The sequence below is a fragment of the Ctenopharyngodon idella genome, chromosome 10 (genome assembly GCF_019924925.1).
Source record: "Ctenopharyngodon idella isolate HZGC_01 chromosome 10, HZGC01, whole genome shotgun sequence".
NCBI classification, from domain to species: Eukaryota; Metazoa; Chordata; class Actinopteri; order Cypriniformes; family Xenocyprididae; genus Ctenopharyngodon; species Ctenopharyngodon idella.
The window spans coordinates 811,355-836,355 of record NC_067229.1 but is presented as its reverse complement, the minus strand read 5'-3'; the positions used below and the strand labels follow the sequence as shown (position 1 = coordinate 836,355).

At 36.4% G+C, this 25,001-nt stretch overlaps 3 protein-coding genes across 4 annotated transcripts; 2 read left to right on the top strand and 1 right to left on the bottom strand.

Moving 5' to 3' along the window:
- The first annotated feature begins 192 nt into the window (after positions 1 to 192).
- Positions 193 to 4,659, top strand: kctd20 (potassium channel tetramerization domain containing 20). Its single transcript, XM_051908254.1, has 8 exons — positions 193 to 525; positions 1,044 to 1,111; positions 1,191 to 1,359; positions 1,433 to 1,535; positions 1,619 to 1,739; positions 1,809 to 2,006; positions 3,445 to 3,555; positions 3,637 to 4,659. The coding sequence occupies exons 2-8, from the start codon at positions 1,066 to 1,068 to the stop codon at positions 3,909 to 3,911; spliced, it is 1,023 nt and encodes a 340-aa protein (XP_051764214.1). The 5' UTR covers positions 193 to 525; positions 1,044 to 1,065; the 3' UTR covers positions 3,912 to 4,659.
- Positions 4,660 to 4,797: 138 nt separating this feature from the next.
- On the bottom strand, positions 4,798 to 15,050 carry stk38b (serine/threonine kinase 38b). Its single transcript, XM_051908245.1, has 13 exons — positions 14,580 to 15,050; positions 13,713 to 13,894; positions 13,126 to 13,177; positions 12,144 to 12,266; positions 11,964 to 12,047; positions 11,713 to 11,836; positions 11,306 to 11,460; positions 11,068 to 11,170; positions 10,876 to 10,937; positions 10,680 to 10,797; positions 8,811 to 9,030; positions 8,634 to 8,728; positions 4,798 to 6,714 (listed from the first exon to the last, which is right to left on the bottom strand). Exons 2-13 carry the CDS (start codon positions 13,841 to 13,843, stop codon positions 6,572 to 6,574), a joined length of 1,410 nt encoding a protein of 469 aa, XP_051764205.1. The 5' UTR covers positions 13,844 to 13,894; positions 14,580 to 15,050; the 3' UTR covers positions 4,798 to 6,571.
- Positions 15,051 to 15,397: 347 nt separating this feature from the next.
- cept1b (choline/ethanolamine phosphotransferase 1b) lies at positions 15,398 to 24,463 on the top strand. 2 transcript variants are annotated; one of them, XM_051908247.1, is made up of 10 exons: positions 15,398 to 15,714; positions 16,433 to 16,530; positions 16,606 to 17,033; positions 17,106 to 17,253; positions 18,539 to 18,680; positions 19,692 to 19,776; positions 21,044 to 21,175; positions 21,261 to 21,419; positions 22,142 to 22,267; positions 22,347 to 24,463. In XM_051908247.1, exons 3-10 carry the CDS (start codon positions 16,689 to 16,691, stop codon positions 22,455 to 22,457), a joined length of 1,248 nt encoding a protein of 415 aa, XP_051764207.1. In that variant the 5' UTR covers positions 15,398 to 15,714; positions 16,433 to 16,530; positions 16,606 to 16,688; the 3' UTR covers positions 22,458 to 24,463. The 2 variants fall into 2 exon arrangements, with proteins under 2 accessions (XP_051764207.1, XP_051764206.1); XM_051908246.1 differs by lacking the exon at positions 19,692 to 19,776 and adding an exon at positions 20,027 to 20,111 and having other exon boundaries at positions 15,403 to 15,714.
- The last annotated feature ends 538 nt before the right edge of the window (positions 24,464 to 25,001 follow it).

Below are 25,001 nucleotides of genomic sequence, written 5' to 3'. Positions count from 1 at the left end.
TTTCTGTGGTAGGTAACGTAATATTTCGCGTCACGAGAGGGCAAAAAAATAAAGCGTAAACACAAAAAGACGCCGACGCCATCTTGAAATTATAACATTCTATTTGCATTGATCAGTTTTGAGATATTGAGCTTCAAAGTTTTTGCATTCTTACTCCTTTGTATATCTAGAACCTTTTTGTTTTCTAAAAAAAAGTCCCAAAATGTACACAACTTTTTTAAAAAATCGCATGTAAATAAGTTGTAACAGAATAGAAACATGTGAATAACTCGATTTTGACAAAAAATGTCAGATAGAACCTTATAATTCCAACCAAACCTGTCAAGTTGACTCGTTTTACTCGCTGTTGTAAGTTAGTCCTCAGACATCACCTCTGCGCGCGCATCCCGCCCTGGACACCGGCCTCACGTGAGCGCCGCGCTTTTATTGGATTAATGTCGGTTAATCCGTGCGCCGTATGGAGCCGCTGTCTCGCGGTGCAGGAAGGTTCTGAAGGGTCTGAATGTTTTGAAAGCAGACACTCCGGTGAGTAACAAATATTCTAAATATCAACATATTTATAAAAAAAAAAAAAAAAAAAGCGATAGTTTAGTTAAACCAAAAAGTGTTCGTTTTCTTTCTTGAGCTCTAAATTTGTTTGAATTTATGTACAATCTATGGTTGGCTATTTGCATATTTGTTAGGAATAAATTAGCTAAGTCTGTTTACTACTTTGCACCACCATAACAAAAATATACAATAAAGTATATTGGATATGTATCTTACTACCATGATTTCTAAACAGCCTACCATAGTAATTATACTTTCATGTACATAACATACTATAGTATTAAAACTATGTACTCTGGCTTGCAGTTTGATTAAGTTTAATTAAGAACACATAGATGAAGTGTATTTTAATGGGTCGCATTTACTCTGCATAAATAAACATGTTTGTTCTGGGTTACTGGGTGTCTGTGGGGTTAAGCTGGACGCAGTGAGGGCCAGTCAGACGGGCGTAAGGAGTTTATAATATTACGTTCACCATATGGACTGTCTTACAGGTCTGCCAGTGTCCAGAAGATCATGATGGAGGAGCACGCAACAGGTGCTACACGCCTGTCCCAATCAGGTAAACCTGAAACATTTCAAGTACTGAAAAATTAATTTCTACAGCCTCAAAAAGTGATTTAAAACTTTTTAATTTGCAGCCAGCAGGATGACTGTAGGCGCAGAGGGCGGGGCTGATGTCACGAAGGAGGTGGGGCCTGCACAGCCACGCCCTTTATCGCACGACCGGGTCACGCTAGTAGTTGATGGGACTCATTTTGTGGTGGATCCCGCCGTTTTCACGACTTACCCGGATACGGTGCTTGGGAGGTACTGGATACGATTACCTAAATAAATCATTCTAATCACGCAAAATGTGTGATAACGAGGTGTGTTTTCGCAGAATGTTTGGACGCGCGCGTCAGCACAGTTTTACGCGACCGAACGCTAAAGGTGAATATGAAATCGCAGAGGGCATCGGTGCCAACATCTTCAGAGTCATACTGGTACGTACAGTCACAGCTTCCCTCCAGCTCATCGCTGGTCTGATTCTGTGCAATTTTAACCTAACGTCATCTTTTTCGCTCAGGATTATTACCGCTTTGGCATGCTGCACTGTCCAGAAGGCGTGTCTTTAGCGGAGCTGCGCGAAGCGTGTGATTATCTGTGTATAAACTTCGACTACAGCACCGTCAGATGCCGAGACCTCAGTGAGTCAAAAACGTTCACTAATAAAAACTTGCATACGCTCAAACTAATTACCGTTTCTGTCCAATCAGGCGCTCTGCTGCACGAGCTGTCCAATGACGGCGCCCGGCGGCAGTTCGAGGTGTTTCTGGAGGAGCTGTTGGTTCCGGCGATGGTTTCGAGCGCTCAGGAGGGAGAACGAGAGTGTCACATTGTGGTCCTCACGGACGATGATACTGTCGACTGGGATCACGACCACCCTCCGCCGATGGGAGAGGAAAACTCGCAAAGTGAGTGCAGTTTTTAACACAAAAATTTGCAAATTAAAACTTGAGAACACACAACAAAGGGGGCGGGGCCATGTTAGGCTCCTTTAGAGAAAAAAAAGAGTTGTTGTTGTAGAGTGTTGTTGACATGCCGTCATTTTACGCCGGACTGCTTCACAAACGAGGGTCAATTCAACACTGGATTTGGACAAAAGATTAACATGACGGCACATGCTAGTCGATGAGTTGAATCAACTCCACAGCAACTACATAAATTTATCCACTAACCATTCAGAAACGTCTAAAAGTTGTAACTTCTTCCAGTCTCTCCATCAGTGTCGACTCCGGTTTAAACAATGTAAGGCTGAACACCGTTACTGACAATCCTCATTTTGGCTGCGTGAGATTCTCCAGCTTTGTTGTTGTTGAGCGACCGAAGCGTGAGCTGTTAAAGCTCCGCCCTCTTCTGGAAAGGGGGCCGGGAGCAGCAGCTCATTTGCATTTAAAGGGACACACACAAATACTGTGTGTTTTTACTCACACCCAAATAGGGGCAAATTTGACAAGCTATAATAAATGATCTGTGGGGTATTTTGAGCTGAAACTTCACAGACACATTCTGGAGACACCAGAGACTTATATTACATCTTGTGAAAGGGGCATTATAGATCCCCTTTAACCTAGTATTAGTTTTTGCTGAAGATTGTGAAATTTCACTGATATTTACAATTACTCATATTGTGAACTTATGATCTTTGATCATATCGCCCACCAATATTCGTGATTTCAATACTGACCAAAAACAATCTTGATTATGATTTTTGCCATAATCGAGCAGCCCTACTTTCAACCCAAGTGCTTATTTTTGGCTGGTCAGCATGGTGAATACTTGTGACCAACTTGAATATGAGTGAAAACTTTTTTGTCCAATTGAAATGACAGGATTTCGCCTGTGAAATTTCACCAATCAACAGTAAATGTGACCTCACCTTAAAGGGATAGTTCACCTAAAAACTAATATTCTGTAATCAATTACTCAACCTCATGTCATTCCAAACCCATTATCTTCTTATCTTCAAAACACAATGTTTGTATAGAGATCATAAAATAAAATCATATTAACTCTAGCATGCATGCTTGAGCTTCCATTTACCAAATTTGAGAGCTGTATGTTCGCTGATTAATGTTTATATATGAATAAAAGCCTAAATTAAACATTCATCATATAAAGTGCTTGTTTCTCTTCTGAAGACTTGTATTAAAACGCTCCATTCATATGGATTTACGATCTCTTTAAGAATGTTTTGAAGCATTAGAGTTTTAAATGGAGGGACAGAAAGCTCTCAGATTTCATCGTAAAAAGTCTTATGGGTTTGGAACGACACAAGTGCAAGAAAATGCTGCCAGAGTTTTCATTTCTGGGCGAACTAAGCTTTTAACGTTTGCTTTCTTGTTCCTCAAGTCATCTACAGCACCAAGCTCTACCGTTTCTTCAAGTTCATCGAGAACAGAGACGTGGCGAAAGTTCTGCTGAAGGAGCGAGGCCTGAAAAACATCCGCATCGGGATCGAGGGTAAACTCATATACACAGATTCAAACCTTGAGAGATACGTTAGCGTTCGAACGCACCACGAAACCTCATTCTGTGTCCCAGGATATCCCACCTGTAAGGAGAAGGTGAAGCGGCGTCCAGGCGGCAAGTCAGAGGTCATTTACAGCTACGTCCAGCGTCCGTTCATCCAGCTGTCCTGGGAAAAGGAGGAAGGGAAGAGCAGACACGTGGACTTCCAGTGCGTCCGCAGCAGGAGCGTCCCAAACCTCATCACCGCCATGGGGGAGGGGCCTACACGACCTGGGGCCACGCCCACTCCGCAGGTCGACGAGCTAGATCGGCTGAACGGCCCCGCCCCTCCCGGCCTCGACCAATGAGTGAGAGGTTAAACTGATCGAGATGGAACACTGGACAATTATTCGTTCATTTATATTCACTATGTCATAATTATTCACTTTCATATTAACTCGAGTCACAGATTACTCCAGTTCGGTCTCATGGATAGATGACCTTCAAACTTGAAAGTACCTGAGATCTTTTCACCATTGTGTCCTTGAGCGAGACCCTGCCATTACTGCACTGCACACAGCTTTGGATAAAACAATATTTGCTTAATAATCAAGAACCAAATCACTCTTTTAAGGGCATTAGATTATTAAACCATGCATTTTTGTGAGTGACAGGAGGATTTTCTGTCTGTCAGCACCATCTAGTGTCAAGATGATGATGGTACAGTACATAGAGGGACAGTAGAGTAATAAATATCAGGTGAACAATTTATAAAGCAAACTTTTCAAGTGTTTTCTTGGTTTTATATAATTTGTAAGAGGTTTTGAATAAAAGCATCTGCTAAAGGAATACATGTACACTACCAGTCAGAAGTTTGGAATAATTAAGATTTTTTTTAAATATATTTTTAATGTTTTGTTCTGCTCACCAAAGCTGCATTTATTTGATCAGTAAATTTTTTTTATTTTAATAATTAAAACAGCTGTTTTCTATGTGAATATATAGTAAAGTGTAATTTATTCCTGCGATCAAAGATGAATTTTCAGCATCATTACTCCAGTCTTCAGTGTCACATGATCCTTCAGAAATCATTCTGATATGCTGCTCAAAATATTTCAAAATAAATGGTGCTCGAATCTGAATTATTCCAAACTTTTGACTGGAAGTGCAAATGTTATAGAATATTTCATGACTAGTTTTGTATATCCTTGTTAATTCACCCAAAAAATGTTTAAAAAAAATTAAACAAGTGAATCAAAAAGCATGTAACATTTTTATTGTATATATTTATAAACTTTAAATGAGTTTCTGGACATGAAGAGAAGATACTGATACTGAAGATATAAACACACACACACACACACGTCTGTCTTTACAAACTACAGCTGCAGATACAAATAAAGACGGTTAAATATCAATATAAAAATATTTAATGATGCACTGCATGCTAGAAAATTGAAAAAAAAAAAATGAAAAAAAATCTGGAAATATTTTCCAAGAATCTACCGTTGAATTTAAAGCTTCTACAGCCTGTGTGACACATCTGCGCACATAAAATCAACCGTACCGACACCAGTACATCCATTCGCTCAAAGCTTATGAAGGCGCCATACCATGTGACCCTCCCATCGTACCTTTGACAGTCAAATCAGCACCAGTCAAACCTAATGTATATACAAATACAGCAATGAACGTCAGAAAGCTTCAAACACCTGCGTTCACATGCATCAATATCATATTAATACTACTGCATCAATGGGGCTGCACCCATAATTTGTCATTATAATTCAAAATAAACTGTATGATAAAGTGATTTATCATCACTATATGATGTTATAAGGCACTATATCGGCCATTCTACAGAATTGGTGTAAACTGCTGTCCTGTAACCAAGAAATACATTTAAAAAGCATTTAAGTATTCAAACCTTGGACGTTTACTAAGATCCTCCTATTATCTACTGAATTCCGCAATAATATTTAAAATATCAGTAAGATTAATATATATAAAATCATCATTTATTGGGTACTTTCAATTGACAGGTGTTTGTCCCGATCCCTAACTCCTAAATTTCAACTTGTGAAAATGATATTTGTTTTAGTATGTGAGTTAAATTGTGTCATGTGATGTGGTCACTACCAACACATACTGTCACTACCGAAAATGTGCAGTCACGACCGAAACATGGGATGTTTTGTCAAAAATAAAGTATTATCAACTAAGATGTTATTATAGTGTTTGGTTCAATGTTTATTCAAACTAATGAATCCTTCACTTTGAAATCAGTATGATAAACTTTATGCCTTTTACAAAGAAAGACTGGATTCAAAATACAACAAATCTCATAAATTACACTTGAAATATTGTTAAAATTGTAATTGTTTTTGATTTACCTGTGAAAACATTTAAAAAAAAAAAAAATAGCAAAAAATATATTCACAAGGTAGATGTTAACAGAATCTTAACAGGTCAATGTGACTCTTCTTAATAAATTAATTATTATTGTGTTTCGGTAGTGACAAATTTGGGGAGATGAAAAATATTCCAAAACTTTCTGAAAATACAATATGAGAATTAACTGTACAATTACTAGAAATGTGTACCTTGGATATTATACAATTTGCATACATACAAAATTTGTGGAAAACGACATTTTTTTCCAAGACGTTTCCAGCTTTGACTTTGAACCAGTTCTGTAGAATCGTGTGTGTGTGTGTGTATGTAATATATATATTTTATATAAAGCTTTAAATACCCACAGCACTTCAGAGCTACAAATGAAGTGTTTTTGGTATTAGATCTGCTAAAACTTACCGACAAAATAAAGATTTCCAGCATAAAAATTAAATCCTGATGAGCAGAAAAGCATAAATAAAAAGCAGTTGAAATATCCAGCGTTGTAAAAGTGTTTTTCTACGGACAAGACTGGATATGGAAATGTTTTCTTTGGTAGTGTTTTCGGTAGATGGACTAAAACTTCCGGTTTTCTTTCCACACGGCCCTGAATACCTGCCGTCCGCTCCAGTATTCATCTTTTCCCGCTCTTCATGTAGGACGGTATGGCTCCTCTGGCCGTCAGACCCTCGAAGCGCTTGTATGTGTAGTTGATGAAAACCCAGTCCTTATTCTTATAGTCCGACTCCGGGTGATGGTTGCTCGCCACCGCCGGACCTCGACAGAGCAAGAAAACAGTTTAGACAAGGGCTGGACATTGAGACAAACTTCACCGTTTCATTCAACTTTGATTCACAAGCTTACGAATCAATATTGATTCATTTTGGATGTATATCAGCTACAGGTTTCCCTTTCTCAAGGGAAAAAAATCTCTCTGAACGAAAGCTGTGAACTATACAGGAAGCCACACATTAAAGAGACAAAAACATTTACTGAACTTAGTGATAAAACTGACAGAATTGGAAAGCTGAGACTCTGTTTCATATCAAAGGTATCAAAGCAAAAAGCGTATTGGGATTATTGGATAGTAAGCGTGACACAAATAATATTAAGTTTCTTTCACAAATCAACTGAAAGCGGCACAGACTAAACTAGAGAGTAAAGTCCATCGGGTCAAACTTTTACGTTGGCTTGACAAAGCCTTGTCTGAAAGTTATACAAGCTTTCTAGCAAGTTTTATCATGTCTTAATGTGTTTAGCATTATGCTAACATGTTTGTTGCATGTTTTAGTACACCGCTACCATGAATTAGCATGTTGCAAGCATTTTTAACATGTTGCTAGCATGTTACTAGCATGATTTAGCTTTTTGCTAACGTGTTTTACAACTCTGCTGGGATGTTTTCACACATTGCTAGTATGTTTAACACGTTGCTAACATGTTTTAGGACATTGCTAACATGAATTAACATGTTGGTAACATGATTTAACATGCTGCTAGAATGATTTAACACATTTCTAGTATGTTTTAGAATGTTGCTACCATGCTTTAGCATTTTACTAGCATGAATGAGTATGTATTGCTAGTATATTTTAACACATTACTAACATTATTTAACATATTGCTAACATGTTTTACAACTACTGAAATGATTTCACACATTGCTAATATGTTTAACATGTCGCTAACATGTTTTAGCACATTTGCTAGGATGATTTACCATGTTGCTAGTATGTTTTAGCACACTGTTAGCATGTTGTTTTAAAATGTTGCTAACATGCTTTAGTATTTTGCTAACAAGATTGAGCATGTTGCTAACATGTTTTAATACACTGCCAGCACTATTTAGCATGTTACTAACATGTTTTAACACGTTGCTAACATGATTTAACATGCTGCTAGAATGTTTCAACATTACTAGAATGATTTAATGTGTTGCTAGTGTTTTATCACGTTGCTAGCAAGTTTTAGCATGTTGTTAACATGTTTTTTAACATGTTGCTATCACAACACATTGCTAGCATTAACGTTTGATAGCATGATTTAACATGCTGCTAGCATGTTTTAAAACATTGCTAGCATGAATTAGCATGTTTTAACACATTGTTAGCATGATTTAACATGTCTTAAAACATTGCTAGTATGTTTTAACCCATTGCTAGCATGAATTAACACTTGCTAGTACTTTGCTAGCATGTTTTGGCATGCTCCTAGTATTTTTTAACACATTGCTAACATGATTTAGAATGTTGCTAGTAAGTTTTATCATGTTGCTAGCATAAATTAACACATTGCTAACATGATTTAACATGTTGCTAGTATGTTTTAACATGTTTCTAGCATGAATTAACACATTGTTAACATGATTTAACATGTTGCTAGCAATGTTGCTAGCATGGATTAACATGAATTAACACATTGCTAACGTGATTTAACATGTTGCTAGCATGTTTTAACATGTTGCTAACATGAATTAGCATGTTGCTAGCATGTTTTAACATGTTGCTAACATGAATTAGCATGTTTGCTAACATGTTTAACACATTGCTAACATGAATTGATTTGGTGCTAGCATGATTTAACACAATGTTTAGTGCTGAAAGCAGCACAGACTAAAAGATCGGTTCTTGGCATTTAAGAATCAGTATCGGTTCATCAAAATGAAAGTTTTCAGCCCAGCCGTGTTTGTATCTTACTTGTCGGCTGCAGGATGTCAGACTCCGGAAACTCGTCGAAGTTTGACGTGTCGTCGATGCTTTTGATCTCGATGGGGATCGCCGCAGGTCTCTCTCTGCGAACAAGTCGTGAACCCTCGTTAGATCAAACCTCACCGTGAGCTTTTATGATCGAAGACACGCGTTACAAAACCAGACCTGATGTGATCGTAATCGACGCCCTCGAAGAAGCCGTTCCTCTTGATCTCGTCCACGCCGGCCGCGCCGATGCGATGATCGGCCTCGCAGCAGAAGCGCAGGATCAGCTCTTTGGCTCGCTCCGAGATCGGCACCTCCGGAGGAAACACCAGCGTCTCCTTCCAGCTCATCACCTTCTTATAGGTCTCCTGAGGAGTTTCTGAGCAGAACGGAGGGTAGCCTGCGACGACACGTGTGTCAATATACTGCGCCACAGACATCGCACACTGTAGAGTTTTTATTTAATAAAAGGATTTAATTTGATTTAATTGTTCCTTCTTGATGTAACTTATTTTGAAGCATTTATTTAATTTATTTTAATAAAAAAATACATGTAATGTTTTCAATTTATTTAATTTATGAAGCATTAATTTAATTCATTTATTTTAATAATATTTAATTTTTCCTTTTTGATATGTATTTTCATGCATTAATTTAATTTATTAATTAAAATGTAAATTTTCCTTCTTGATGTAATTGATTTAAGCATTAATTTAATTAACTTTAATAAATGTATTTTTTCCTTATTGATGTAATGTATTTAAGCATTAATTAATTTTAATGAAAATTTAAATTTTCCTTCTAGATGTAATACATTTTTAAGCATTAATTTAATCAATTTAATTAATTAATTTTATCCTTCTTGAAATAACGTATTTTGAAGCATTAATTTTTTTTATTAATTAAAATGTACTTTTTCCTTCTTAAATGTAAATTATTTTGAATAATTAATTTAATGGATTTATTTTCTTCTCTTCAGACGGAGGAACTCGGTCTCTTTACGAGCGTGTTGGGAGCGCCGCACACGCTTCTGGAACACAACAAACATTTATGTGAATATTTATATACTCATAGTGTGTGTAAAGGCCCATTCACACCGAGAACGATAACTGAAAAGTTTTAATAATTGTTCGTTAGAGAGAATAGTGAAGTCCACACCACGACAATAGCTAACAACACACAGGAACGATATTGTTGGAATCACTTTCAGAACGATCTTCACAGCTAATAGATGACAAAAACATTGACAGCCAATCAGAATCCATCAAAAGAGTTCGAGCATTTAAAGCACCAAACGCCAAAACTGCAGCGTGTGCTTAGAATAAACAAAAAATTATCGTCCGCTAATATAGTTAGCATTATAGTAGTTGGTATCGGTTTAGTTATCATCCACTGGTGTGGATGCTAATATACTTATCATTATAGTTACTGTCTGTTGGTGTGGATGTTAATGTTGATATCGTTATAGCTAGCGTCCACTGGTGTGGATGCTAATATAGTTATCGTCCACTGGTGTGGATGCTAATATAGTTATCGTCCACTGGTGTGGATGCTAATATAGTTATCGTCCACTGGTGTGGATGCTAATATAGTTTTCGTTATAGCTATGATCTGCTGGTGTGGATGCTAATATAGTTATAGTTATCGCTATAGTTATCATCTGTTGGTGTAGATGCTAATATAGTTATCGATATAGTTATCGTCCATTGGTGTGGACACTTATATAGTTATCGTCCGCTAGTGTGGATGCTAATATAGTTATTGTTATCGCTATAGTTATCATCTGTTGGTGCAGACGCTAATATAGTTATTGTCCGTGGGTGTTCATGCAAATATAGTTATCGTTATAGTTATCGTAATTAATTTAATGGATTTATTTTAATCATTAAAATGTATTTTTAATTTATATTTAAGCATTATTTATTTTTTTCCTTTTTGGTGTCATTTATTTTAAAACAATATTTAATTTATTTGAATAATTAAAATTTAATTTTTCCTTCAGAATATAAAGCGAGATGCACTCTCATTTGCATATTGTTCACTTCTCACCAATCAGCATCTCGTACATGATGACGCCCAGGCTCCACCAATCGCAGAGCTTGTTGTATCCGGTCTGCATGAAGACCTCGGGAGCGATGTAGTCCGGCGTTCCCACGGTGGAGAAGGCCTGAAAGAGGCGGAGCAACATAACGCATCACTTCCTGTCTGCAGTGAACGGACTAATGAAGCCGTCGAAATCACTGACCAGCTGCCTCCTGTTTCTCTTCCACGTCTCCGCCTTCCTCTTGGAGTTCATATGCTGAAACGCTACGAGAAAAACGTGAATTATTCATAGAAGAGATTAGAATATTCAAATACGGACATGAATATTAAATATATTCAGCATATTTGTTACTGAATTATGTTAATATATGTTAATAAGACAAATATGACGCACTGAGGTCGTTTGATTGGCTGTGGTTCAGGTTGCGGTAAAACTCGGTCCGATGCGCTTTTTTGAGGCCCGTGCACAAGCCGAAATCAGACAGCTTGACATGACCCTGAAACACAGACACACATCTGATGAAACAGCCAATCAGAGGCCTCGCTGACAAAGAAGTCCAGCAAAAGCAGAAGTCAGCACAGGAAGAAGCTTATTGAGTCACTTCCTGTGACAGAACTGCAGCATGTTTGACCTTGGAGTCCAGCAGCAGGTTGTCTGGTTTGATGTCTCGGTGAATGAAGCCCAGCTGATGGATGAAGTCGATGGCCAGAACCGTCTCGGCCACGTAGAACTGCGTCTCCTCCTCCGTCAGGGTGTCTTTCTTCATCAGCAGCGTCATCATGTCACCTGGAAGACAGACAAGAGTTCGACTGGATCTTTGATATTCCACGTACTTGAGCATCAAGAGCACAATCTGACTCAACAAATCTGCACTGATTCTCTGAAAAGAATCAGTTCTTCTGAGTCAGTTCAATGAATCATTCAAAAGGTTCTGAATGAAAGGCCTAAAAACAAAAATATCCATTTGATTTTCAAAATGAAGTGATGTAAACATGAAGACACGTATGAAAGTATAAAATGAAGTTTTATTACACACACCTCCCGGCAGGAACTCCATGAGTAAGTAAAGATTCAGTTTATCCTGAAAACTGTAGAACATTTTCACCACCCACAGACTGTCTGCCTGAACCAAGATGTCCCGCTCCGCCCGGATATGACCCACCTGGGACAGAAAATAAAAATAAATAAAACAACAAATGACTAAATCAAATAATTAAAAATAAAATAACATCAAATAACCAAATAAAATTATAAAAACGCCAAAATAATAAACATTGGTTAGTTGTCACCTGCTCTTTCTGCAGCATGTCGGCTTTGCGAAGGATCTTCATGGCGTAAACGTGACCGGTGTCTTTCTTCTGAACTAGACGCACCTGTGGACATCAGAAACACATTTGTATAGTGTATAACACACACACACACACACACAGTTTCATTAGTGTGTCGTCTGCGCTCATTATCATAATCACCTCTCCGAACGCTCCTCGTCCAATCACCTTCAGAGACTCGAAGTCGTCCAGACCCAGTCTAGTTCTCTTCAGACGGAGGAACTCGGTCTCTTTACGAGCGTGTTGGGAGCGCCGCACACGCTTCTGGAACGCAACAAACATTTTTGTGAATATTTATATACTCATAGTGTGTGTAAAGGCCCATTCACACCGAGAACAATAACTGAAAAGTTTTAATAATTGTTCGTTAGAGAGAATAGTGAAGTCCACACCACGACAATAGCTAACAACACACAGGAACGATATTGTTGGAATCACTTTCAGAACGATCTTCACAGCTAATAGATGACAAAAACATTGACAGCCAATCAGAATCCATCAAAAGAGTTCGAGCATTTAAAGCACCAAACGCCAAAACTGCAGCGTGTGCTTAGAATAAACAAAAAATTATCGTCCGCTAATATAGTTAGCATTATACTAGTTAGTATCGGTTTAGTTATCCACTGGTGTGGATGCTAATATACTTATCATTATAGTTACTGTCCGCTAGTGTGGATGCTAATATAGTTGTTGTTATCGCTATAGTTATCATCTGTTGGTGCAGACGCTAATATAGTTATCGTCCGTGGGTAGTCATGCAAATATAGTTATCGTTATAGTTATTGTCCGCTGGTGTGGACGCTAATATGGTTATGGTTATCGTCTGTTGGTGTGGACGCTAATATAGTTATCGTTATAGTTATTGTCCGCTGGTGTGGATGCTAATATGGTTATGGTTATCTCCTGTTGGTGTGGACGCTAATATAGTTATCGTTATAGTTATTGTTCGCTGGTGTGGATGCTAATATAGTTATATGTGTCGTTATTGTCTACTTGTGCAGACGCTAATTTAGTTACCATTATACTTGTTATCGTCCGCTGGTGTAGAGGCCAATATAGTTATTGTTGTATTTATCGTTAGTGTTGTTGGTGTGACCATGTCTTAAGTGTGCAAGTTTGTTACCTCTTCATCAGGCAGTCCCTCCTCATCCATCACCTTCTCTAGTTTTTGCTGCCTGTCAACAGAACATTCTAGATTATGAGACGCAAGAACCAAATTTGCACACTTCTCATAATATTTCTGCACTATGCAGAATACTATATTTGTCAAAATGGAATGTGTCGTATACAACAGAGCACTCGGTGTCAGATCACACAATAATAGCTCTGGCTCAGATATGCATTTTTGTGTCGACTTTAGCACAGAACTCTGTGTAAATAAGCAACACAGGAAGACAGTATTTCACCACAGAGGAATGATGTAGGGTCACGCTTGACTGACGAAGCAGAAAACACCACCACCGTTTCAGATGGTCAACAGAGCGCTTCTGAAAAACAACGCAAAGAGCCTCTTCTGATCAAGAACCAATGCTCTTCATGCTATATGGTTCTTTGGAGACTATACCATTCTTGATGCTTCATAGGCTCCTCAGATCAGTGTTTTGGTGTCATGGCTCTTTAATATCAACATTTTAAGTGTTACTTGAGTGTGCAAATGCACTGTAGAGAATAAAAAGTTCTTTGTGAAGCTGTAAAACTGTGTTTATATACCTCATCTCACGCTCCTCGTGTTGGGTTATGAGGTTGCTGTAGAAGTTCTCCAGAGTGACCTTGGCCATGGTCACTCGCTCCTTCGTGTGGTTGCTCATTAACGAGCTGGAGGCGTGGCCTCGGGTCGCCATGGTTACCGAAACAGCCCGGACTGCTGGTCTGGAACCGGTTGGGATGCAGAGCTGCAGGCGTTTACAAACACAACATGATTTACATGTGCTGGAACACAACAAACTCCAGCGCTGGAGTCACGTTACACTGATTATACATCCAAAAAACAAGGTATTACCGTGGTACCACAACACTTTAAGGCCACTATTACAAGATCAGCTTTTAAGAATAATTCCTTAGGGAATAATTATATTTTATACTGAATAATTTCTCCAGACTGTGTTCAGTTTAGGCTGTCTGTGGCTCTGCGTCAGTGCGACAGACTGTGGAAAAGAACAAATGTGACCATAAAAACATTTGGCAGAAGTTATTCAGACAGTCTGTGGTCTAAAGCACAAATATAGAGACGTTTAAGAGAGGAAATTCAGACTCTGTTTCAGGAACAATAGTGCTATTATTATTTAACCAATTATTTAACAGGCATGCTAACAATGAAATATGAAGAAAAAAGAATGTACACTTCGACTTTGAACTTAATACAGCTATAAATGAAGTGCAATTACAAAATGTACTGATTTCTCATAATAAAATAAATACCAAACAACATTGTAAACAGTTAAATTTACGCTTTAAAACAAAAGTTTTTGAACTAAACTGCTTCTGCCACATAAGAAATTACGCGGAAATTACATAAAAATAAAGTGAAGATAAAGTAAAATATGGAAACATGTATGTGTTTTATAATGCTATACTTACAGAAGTTCAGAACGTGTAATTATGGAATGAGGGATGAGGGGGCGGGGCCAAACTCGTGACGCCAGCGGCGAGCGTTCCACCAAACACGCCAAACTCAACGATTACACCGAAATAAAACACTGAAAAGCTGCTCCAACCGATATAAAGTTCCTCAGAGTTTTTCTTTGGCTCTTGCAGGACAATATTTCCCTCGACACGTTGTCTCTTGGCAAACAGACATGAAGCGACTCCCAAAAAAGAAAAGAAAACGGGAGAAATGTGCGAGTTTTAAAGACACGCTGGACGAAAACGGAACGGAGAAATGTGTATGTGTTTAGCGTGACTTCATCCAGCAACAATAAAGCTTTACATGCAACTTCTGTGTTTGTCAGACTGATGTGATGACGATTTCACCAGAAAGAAATGAGAAGAAATGAAATGAAACGCTCCACCCCTAAAGAGAGAGAGGGATGAGAGAGAGGGAGCGAGAGGAATGAGGGTTTTTTTTTCGCAAACTCTAAAAATACTTAGAGACATTTAGACATTTCATCTAATATGTTAGACTTCTGGGCTATGCTATGTACAACAATGCGAATTTAACTTTAAAAACGTAGTAAATATAAAGAATTATTATTATTACATTTATTTACGTATTTATTTGTTTTGTTTTTTTGTAATTAAAATATATTCCAATAATCAAAATCGTTATATTACAAATCAATAATTGTTTTGAAACAAATCAATTAATTAACCATAATTAAAGATTCCTTTCCATGAAAAGCTCAGCAATTGTTGTTTAAACATTTCATAATTAAAATGCAAAAACTACGCTTAAATGGGTGAACTTTTAATCGTTTTTCCAAAAGTAGTTTAATTTATTTGCGCGATTCTTTTTGAGTGCTTGTCCTGCGCAGCGCCATTATGACGCTCTTGAATCACCCCAGCGCCTGCGTGCGCAGTTCCCCGCATCTACGACACTCTTGACGCATCTGTGTTGAGCTGCGCCGGAAGTGACCGGCGGCGTTGAGCTAGCAGTTCGCGCTAACCGGACTGGGACCGGCGGAGCCGACACCAGACTCGAAACATCAGGATCCCACCGGGCCGAACGGATAGATCGTGCATTTCTCCAAATCTGGAGTTTATCTGCAGTTAGTGGGTGAGTTATGCGACTGGAAGGTTAAAAGATCGAATAAACAGTGAACCGGACCGGGACTCGAACCCTGAACCTTATAAACCGGCCCCGAGACCCCTGACAGACCACCGGTGACAGACACCAGCGATATATCAGCGATCTGACCCGTTAAACCTGGAATCAGTGAAACAGACAGATTAAACATTCACCTTTACATAATAATGATCCTAATTAACATATTCAAATATTATTCATTATTATTCAGTTTTCAGTAGCATGACAACTTTTTAAAAAGTACCATGGTACAGTGATGGTAACCATATGCCAAATTATTTACAAGACGCTTCAAAAGATTACCATGGTATGACCATGATTAGTTAGTTAGATAATGAATTAGTTTTTGTTAGTGTGTGTATTTGTCTGTAATTTTAAATTCAATAATTTTGTATTTATAAGTACCCTGGTAACCTCTTAAATATTTGTTGTCACATTTTCTGAATAGTTAATTTCCTTCTGTAAATAATTGCCTAAGTATGGAAGCTTGTTTCACCATGGCATAAAAAAAAAAAGGAAATTCCAAAATTAATTTTTTCTCAAAATAGCGTGTTCTCACAATTCTGGCATTTTTCCTCAGAATTGTGACTTTTATTTTTTTATTCCGTTGTGTAAACAAGCTTCCATATATAAGTGTTTAAAATATTTTTCTGAATATTTAACAAGATTTTTGTCTGTTTTGTTGCAGCGGTGAGGATCCAGGAAGTGCATCGTGACGTGCGCTCGAGAGGCTTTTGTTTGGGGGCGTGGCCTGTCGGCGTCTACTAACTCACGATTGGTGAACAGGTGAAATGATTTGCATTTTATAAAATTCTGATGGTGTTTTTCAGTAATAAATTAACTTGTCCTTCCTATTTGAAGGTGTCTAGCCATCCTGCTGTGGCTCTGTGGGCACGCAGTGGGTGGAGTCAGGCTCAGACTCAAGCTGTGATTGGCTGAGAGTGATGAGTGGGCTGACGGGGGCTCACGGGCGGCGGGGCGGGGCCGGGGGCCGCGAGCGGGGGCGGTGCATGGATTCGTCGTGCTGGTTCACCCCCGGCGCTCTGCGGCGACTGTTCGAGCTGCCGGCACCGGTTCTGTCACGCCACCAGCTGAAGCGTTTGGAGGAGCATCGCTACAGCAGCTCGGGACGCTCGCTGCTCGAACCCGTCATGCAGCGCTACTGGGAGTGGCTTGTCGGCAGAATGCCACCCTGGATCGCGCCCAACCTCATCACCATTGTCGGCCTGGCGACCAACATCTTCACAACACTGGTGCTGGTGTACTACTGCCCGACTGCAACCGAACAGGTACCGACGCAATCGTACTGATGTAAAAACTGTAGATTCGGACTATAAATTAATTTAATTTTGTGTGTTTAGGCTCCTCTCTGGGCATATCTCCTGTGTGCGGTGGGCCTGTTTGTCTATCAGTCGTTGGACGCCATCGATGGAAAACAGGCCAGACGCACTAACAGCAGTTCACCACTGGGGGAGCTGTTTGACCACGGCTGTGATTCGCTCTCCACAGGTGACGACTGCACACTTTTAAGAGTCGTTCGCACAGGACGCGTTGTTGCGCAGTATATTTTAATCGTTAGCCCGCGTATACATAATTCAGACAGATGACTCCAGCTGCTTCAGCACATTTTTAAGTCTCATATGCTAATCCTCTGCCATTAGTATTCTGTAAATTTTTTTTTTTTTTTACATCTTTGTCTTCTAAATATTGCGGTATATTAATATTAATTATACATATGTATATGATATAATTGTATACATATTAAATCTATATTTTTATATTTTCATGTATGTAATTGTTATATTTGTGTAATTTACAATTTCTCTATTAAATATAAATAATAAATGACAATATAAATTATATATATAATGTGTGTACATTTTAGATTATACAAATAATTAAAATATTAAAAATAATGTGGATTATATTGATAGTAAATATTATATTGATTGAAATTATATAAATATTTAATATATATTTGTATTTAATATATTCATTTAATAATACTCTAATGTAATGTTATACTTGTATAATTTGTCATTTTTCATTTAAATAATGTATCAATAAAAAATGCATAATGTAAATGATATATATAATGTATGTACATTTGTACTTATATATAATTATACATATAATTAGGATATTTAAAATATAGTATTAATACATATTAAATATATATTTGTACCTATTTGATATGTAATATCTATATTTAATACTTTGTAATGTAATGTTATTGCATAATTAATCATTTTTAATTTAATAATATATTAATAAAAATACATAATGTAAATGATATATAGTGTATATACATTTTAGATGTACATTTGTATTTATATATAATAAACTATACAAATAACTTAAATATTTAAAATACTGTAAATTAATTTGATGATAATGTATAGTATATTATATACATATTAAATATATATTTGTATTTAATATATATATTCATACTTTGTAATGTAATCATATTTGCATTATTTTTTTGTAATTTATCATTTAGATAATATATTAGAAATATATGTAATTTACATATTGTAATTTATACAATGTTGTATATGATAAATAATTAAAATATTGAAAATGTGTATTATATTGATAACAATAGAGTATAGTATATTAGATTCATTTTTTAAGCGTTTTAATTTAAACATAATTTTTTCTCATTCTCTTGACTTTAGCAGTAGTTTAAACGTTTAAACCAGAAGGTGTCAGTAACATGTCCTGTGTGAACGACTGCTTACACACCAAACATTCCCTTGATGTCTGTGGAGTAACTCTGTGTTTCTCTCAGTGTTTGTGGTGTTGGGCACCAGTATAGCGGTTCAGTTGGGCTCTCACCCCGACTGGATGTTCTTCTGCTGTTTCGCCGGCATGTTCATGTTTTATTGTGCCCACTGGCAGACGTACGTCTCCGGTACGCTGCGCTTCGGCATGTAAGTATAACATCCATCCATGCAAATTCCCTAGTTGTAAAATGACATTTTATGGTTTATTTCATGTTAAGGTGCGGTCGCATTTACCACTGTTTGGCAAATTTTCGCAGACAAAATACAGTCATTTTAATAGGAATCCACGCGATTGTGAATTTTGCATGAAGGCGAAAGATTTCCCCGCACAGATTTTGCAACGGTTTCACAATAGACAATTGACCTCTTTTGCACATGAAATTTCGTTAATGTGACCGCACCTTTAGTTAAGGCAAGACACTACAGGCAAATATATATAAATATAATATATTAATGCACTGGTCAATTTTGGCTTTTTATAATGTGTTATTTTTTTCAGACTAGTGGAAAGAAAACATGAAAAATACACTTTTAAGTGTTTATTTTATTGGATTTGACCTATTTGCATCTGTAGATTTATGCATCTTTAACTGTCGTTTTCTCAAAATGAGTTTTTTTCTCCACTTCGGCAGCACTCACATACACCAAAACTTACAGTTTTATTCCTGCCTATATTCTGAAGGATTTTACTGAGGGGTTTGTTGATATATATCTTGATTGAAATTTTACAACATTTTTAATAACACTTTAAAAAAATGGTGAATATTAATTTTTTACTGGCTTTTGACAGTGTTTTCTGAATTTATGGAGTGATAAAAAGAGAAATTCAAAATCCCCTCTGTAAAAACATTTAGCTCTAATATGTCAACAAAATCAAACAAGACTTTTGAGGCCTGGCTTTGTCCAATGTTCAGATTTATCTTCTGCATTGTATGCATTTAATTAGATAATGCCTCATTCGCATTTTTAAACAACATTTCAGAAAACGTGTAATATGTCTGTGATTCTCAATGTAATCAGTCAGTTGGGGAAGTATGGGGATATATTAGTTAATTTTTTTACCCTCTTCACCTGGGGTGTCTTGTCTAAAGGTTTTGTAGGTTTAATGTCTGTAACAGGCGGTGTTTGAAGGTTGTTTTGTCACTGTCCCGTGGACAGATTTGATGTTACAGAACTGCAGATCTGTCTAGTGTTGTTGCAGACGTTTACGACTGCAGTTGGGCCCACGTTTTGGAACACAACGGTAAATCCAACACCAAACGGCCACCTAACGCGAGCAATTCACCAATCAGCTGCCTGAAACACTAATGAACCTCATGCTTTTGGACGATTGAGTCCAATCCAGATCCGATCAGTACAGATCAGCTCCGAAGTGGAATGACTCCACTTCCTGTGATAACTGAAGCCAATCCTGCTGTGATTAGCTTGGCTGTGTGTGTGTGTGTGTGTGTGTGTGTTGTGTTTGCTCTAACACGGCTCTCTCCTCCGCTCAGCATTGATGTTACAGAAGTGCAGATCTTCATTATTCTCATGTATTTACTGGCTGCTGTGGGCGGATCGGCTTTCTGGCAGTCTCGGGTAATTCACTCACACGTCAGACGCATCTGTGCCGCTCGTGTATCTGCCTTATGACTATAACACTGACAATCAGAACAGCTGTAGCTGTGTGTGTGTGTGTGTTAACCACAAATAATAATTATTGATTCATTTGATCAGTCTCATATGCTAATTAGCTGACATAAATACCTTTACTTTATTTCCATTACATCTTTGTCTTAAAATAATGTGGTATATTAACAATATATATTATTTACATTATGTAATTTATAATGTATATTATATTTATATAGTGTAATTATATTTACATTATACTGTATAATTTCATATAAATAGTAAATATATATGCATTTATTTAATATACTTTCTAGTGTAATTGTTACATTTTGCAAAATGTGTAATTTCTCATTTAAATAATGTTAATAATTATAATGTATGTACATAAATTCTATATATTTAACATAAAATAATATATTAATAAATGACATAATGCAAATTATAATGCAAGTACATAAACTATATTTAATGTAATAAATTAATGTATTAATAATAAATTACATTTTGTAAATTATAATGTATGTACATAAACTCTATTTCATATTAAATTAGTATATTAATAAATTACATAATGTAAATTATAATATGTACATAATTATATATATTTTTTATATTATAAAATAATAAATAAATTACGTCTTGTAAAGTATAATGTATGTGTACATAAATTATATATATTTAATATTATAAAAGAATATAATAATTTACATAATGTAAAGTATAATGTATGTGCATAAATGATATATACATATATTATAAAAGAATATATTAAAAATTACATTATGTAAATGATACATTAAAAACTATATAAATGAAACATTTTAAAATAATGTATTATATAATAATGTATGTTATACTTTTGATTTGATTGTTTCTCATTCTCCTGCATTCAACAGATTCCCGTCATAAATATCCAGATGAAAATAATTCCTGCACTTTGCACGTTTATTGGGGTGGTTTTCTCCTGTACCAATTACTTCCGAGTCATATTTACAGGCGGCGTGGGGAAAAACGGATCCACGATAGCGGTACGTACCTGAGCTATATGCTATATAACTGACCTACACTATTATATTATATGTATTGTCACTTTATCAGCTGTGTGTGTTTCAGGGTACGAGTGTTTTGTCTCCCGTCCTGCACATCGGCTCAGTTATCGTCCTCGCTATGATGATTTATAAAAAATCAGCCGTCCAGCTCTTCGAGAAACACCCGTGTTTGTATATTCTGGCCTTCGGCTTCGTATCGGCCAAAATCACCAATAAATTAGTGGTGAGTGAAAGACGCAGATCTGACCTCCGCTCACTGTTATTTTACTATCGTTATTTAGTATGTTTTTTTTTTGTTTGTTTTTAACATGTCTATAGCTTTTATTCATTTTTATTTAGTTTTAGTTTGTTATTTTAGTACATCACGTGAAACTAAACAAACATTAGAAATGTTGCTTTGGCAAGCTAAAATAAAATAAGTAGTGCTGACAAATCGATAAATCGCAATAAACTGCATCTAACATAAAAGTTTGTATGTATGTATATTTTTACAAACTTTTATGTTAAATGTGATTAATCGATTTGACGGCACTAAAAATACATTTATATATATATATATATATAATTTTTTTTTTTATTTTAAGTAACAAAATGTTTTGTTTTAGTCATTTTAGTACAAAAAGTACCAGATAAAAAAAAAGTTCATCAAGACAAACTTTTATGTTGGCTTGAGAAAGCCTAAAGTAGTTTTAAAAGCTGGAAGTTTTTAAGGTTTTCAGTTTGAAGGTTTTGAAGGCCATACTGTCAGAAAAACTGGATTGTTGCTAGGGTAATCAGGGTGGTTGCTAGGGTAATCTGGGTTAGAAATGATTAGAAATGTTGCTTTGGCATCTAGCTAAAATAAAATAGGTTAAGTGTTTTTATATATATTTTATTTCAGTTACATTTAATTTCAAGTACTGAATATGGCGTAGTTTTCGTTAACTCTAACCCTGGCTCTCGCAGGTGGCTCACATGACCAAGAGCGAGATGCATCTTCACGACGTGGCGTTTCTAGGCCCCGGCCTGTTGTTCCTCGATCAGTACTTCAACAGCTTCATCGATGAATATCTGGTGCTGTGGATCTCTCTGGTAAGATCACGTGATCTCGGACGGGCCTGAAGTCTCTCATCACGTCTGGTAATTGAGCTTTACTGTGTTTGTCCGTCAGATTCTGTCCCTCTTCGATCTGGTGCGCTACTGCGTGAGCGTCTGCAACGAGATCGCGTCTCACCTGCGCATCTGCGTCTTCAAAATCAAGCCGCAGCCGCCCCTCGAGTGACCTCTGACCCCATATTCATCCTCTTCCTGCACTTTCATCCTGCTACTGTTACTCATCCGAGACTTATTTAAACCGTTCTGCACTTAGACTAATGCAGTTCTTCATCCCCAGTGAATGAACGAACAAATAAATGAATGAACGAACTTCACCAAGTCACTTTTCTTTAGATGATTATTTTAAGACAACAGATGTTGAAACGTTTGGGTCTGTGTTATCATTTTAACGCTGCGTTTGACTAGTTCTCACATATTTAAATCGGATTAAAGTCACATCAATAACGATTTTCTCGCTGCTAATAATGATTTGCCCTCATTCTCGTCCTTCTTGTTTACGTACGACTGTATTTTCTGTTTTTGTTCCATCTAAAGCTCGTTTATGTTTCGTTGACCGTTTCTCCGAAGGATGTTTCTGTCGTTTTCTTCAGTAATGGTAGCGGTTTTAGATTGAAAGCACTTAATTTATTGGTTCGTCCCTGAGATTTCACAAACTTGTGCCTGCTGGGTGAATCACACGACGAACATTTCCTCCTCCATGTTTCAGCCTAAAATTAAAAGAAAAATGTAAGAAATTATATCATGTTCAAGAGCATTGGAAAAAATTTTAGCATTTTGATTTTTAATGACAATTCCCATTACTGTAATGCAGTAATACAAGCATCCTATATGGAAAAAAATACTTATTTAGTACAATAAATACTGCCATTGTTACTTTAAAAATGTACAATTTAAATAAAATGTACAATTTTTTGCAATGGAATTGGGCTTAAATGTAAGTAATGTCAAAATGTAAAATTGTAATAGTCCAAAATACGCTTCTTTTCTTAAATCCAAGATTCTAATTTATTTCTTTTGATTTTGGGCTAAAATATGACTTGGACATGTTCTTGACAGATATGGTGAGATTCACCCTGTTTTACTTTGCTTCATTCTGTGTTAAAAATCAAAATGCCAAGAATCGGTTTGCGGTCTCAGAAAGTTCACAGTTATTTTAATGCATTTAAAGCGGTCATACGTGTCTTTCCAGTGCCGTCGACAACTTCCTGAATAATGAGCTTCGTTTTGACCCTTGGCGTTAAATGATTTTCTGAGCTGAGGTTGTACATTGAATTTCTCGAATCAGATGTTAATATTCATGTTCTTTTGTATGATAATTCATCACTAAAGTTCATTACTGATGATGTTTAAACCCAAAGTATGTGTGTGGAGTAACAGTCATGTGAGATTATGAATCGATCACTGCTGATTAGTGTTGATTTTTAGTTTTGAATATTTCACATACGTGAACAGTTGCCTTAAATATTGAGAATTGGAAAAGTTTTGAACTTTGCATGTTGGTATCTTTATTTCTAAATGTCCCTCTCAGGCGAATAATATTAATAAAAGTAAATAAATGATAAATCGTAGTTTGTAGAAACAGCTCGACGCTGCCACCCAGAAAACAAAAGTTTAAATGACTTTTGGGAAATGTCCTGAGTTTGTGCAATTGATGTTATTAATGATCAAATGAATGATCTTTATCTGCAGATAATTAAACTCCAGTGAGGAGCTCTAATAGTTGAGCAATTGATTTCGTTTTACTACTTTCGTCATATGAGCGCTTCATGCAATTCAAACGGCTGCTGTTAAAGTTTCTCAATCTTCACATCCAGTATAAGAGAATAAATACGTTTGCGTTTCTGTATTCATCTCTTGCAGAATGAAACTGTCTGTTCACACTTAATCATTAGCTTTGATTCTTTTAGTTCTTTGTTGCTTGTTGCCAAATCCTTTCTGGGAGTTTTTCTTTTCACTTTAAAATGGGACAACGGATTTAAGCACTCTTTAAATCTTGCAGATAGAAACGTCCAATGTTATTTTTGTTAGTTTCTCTGATGACGTACTCATTCAGTCAGTATTTTCAGTGATGTAAACTGCCTGACTCATAACAAACTGTTGATTTGATTGTAACATTGCTCTGATTTTTGAATAAAAGCTCCTGTAAAATAAAGATTGCTATATTTATGATAACTGGTGTTTTTTTGTTTGTTTGTTTTGTAGTACTTCAGCAAAAGTTCACTTACTCAAAGCCTAATTAATACATAATAGTATAGGCTACAAACTTGCAAAAATACAGTTGGAATGGAACAGAATCTTTTTAAGAAAATGTATATGAACTGTTTACAGGCCTATCCAGCATTAATATTGAACATTCATATGTTCAATATGGACCACAAAACCAGTCACACGGGTATATTTGTAGCAATAACCAACAATACATTGTACGGGTCAAAATGATCAATTTTTCTTTTATGCCAAAAATCATAAGGATATTAAGTAAAGATCATGTTCCATAATGATATTTTGTAAATTTCCTACAGTAAATATCAAAAATTTATAAGTACTACATTTGGACAACTTTAAAGGCAATTTTCTCAATATTTTGATTTTTTTGCACCCTCAGATTCCAGATTTTCAAATAGGACAATATTTGGCCGAGATACAACTATCTTAACAAACCATACATCAGTGGAAAGCTTATTTATTAATAAAGCTTATAAATCTCAAT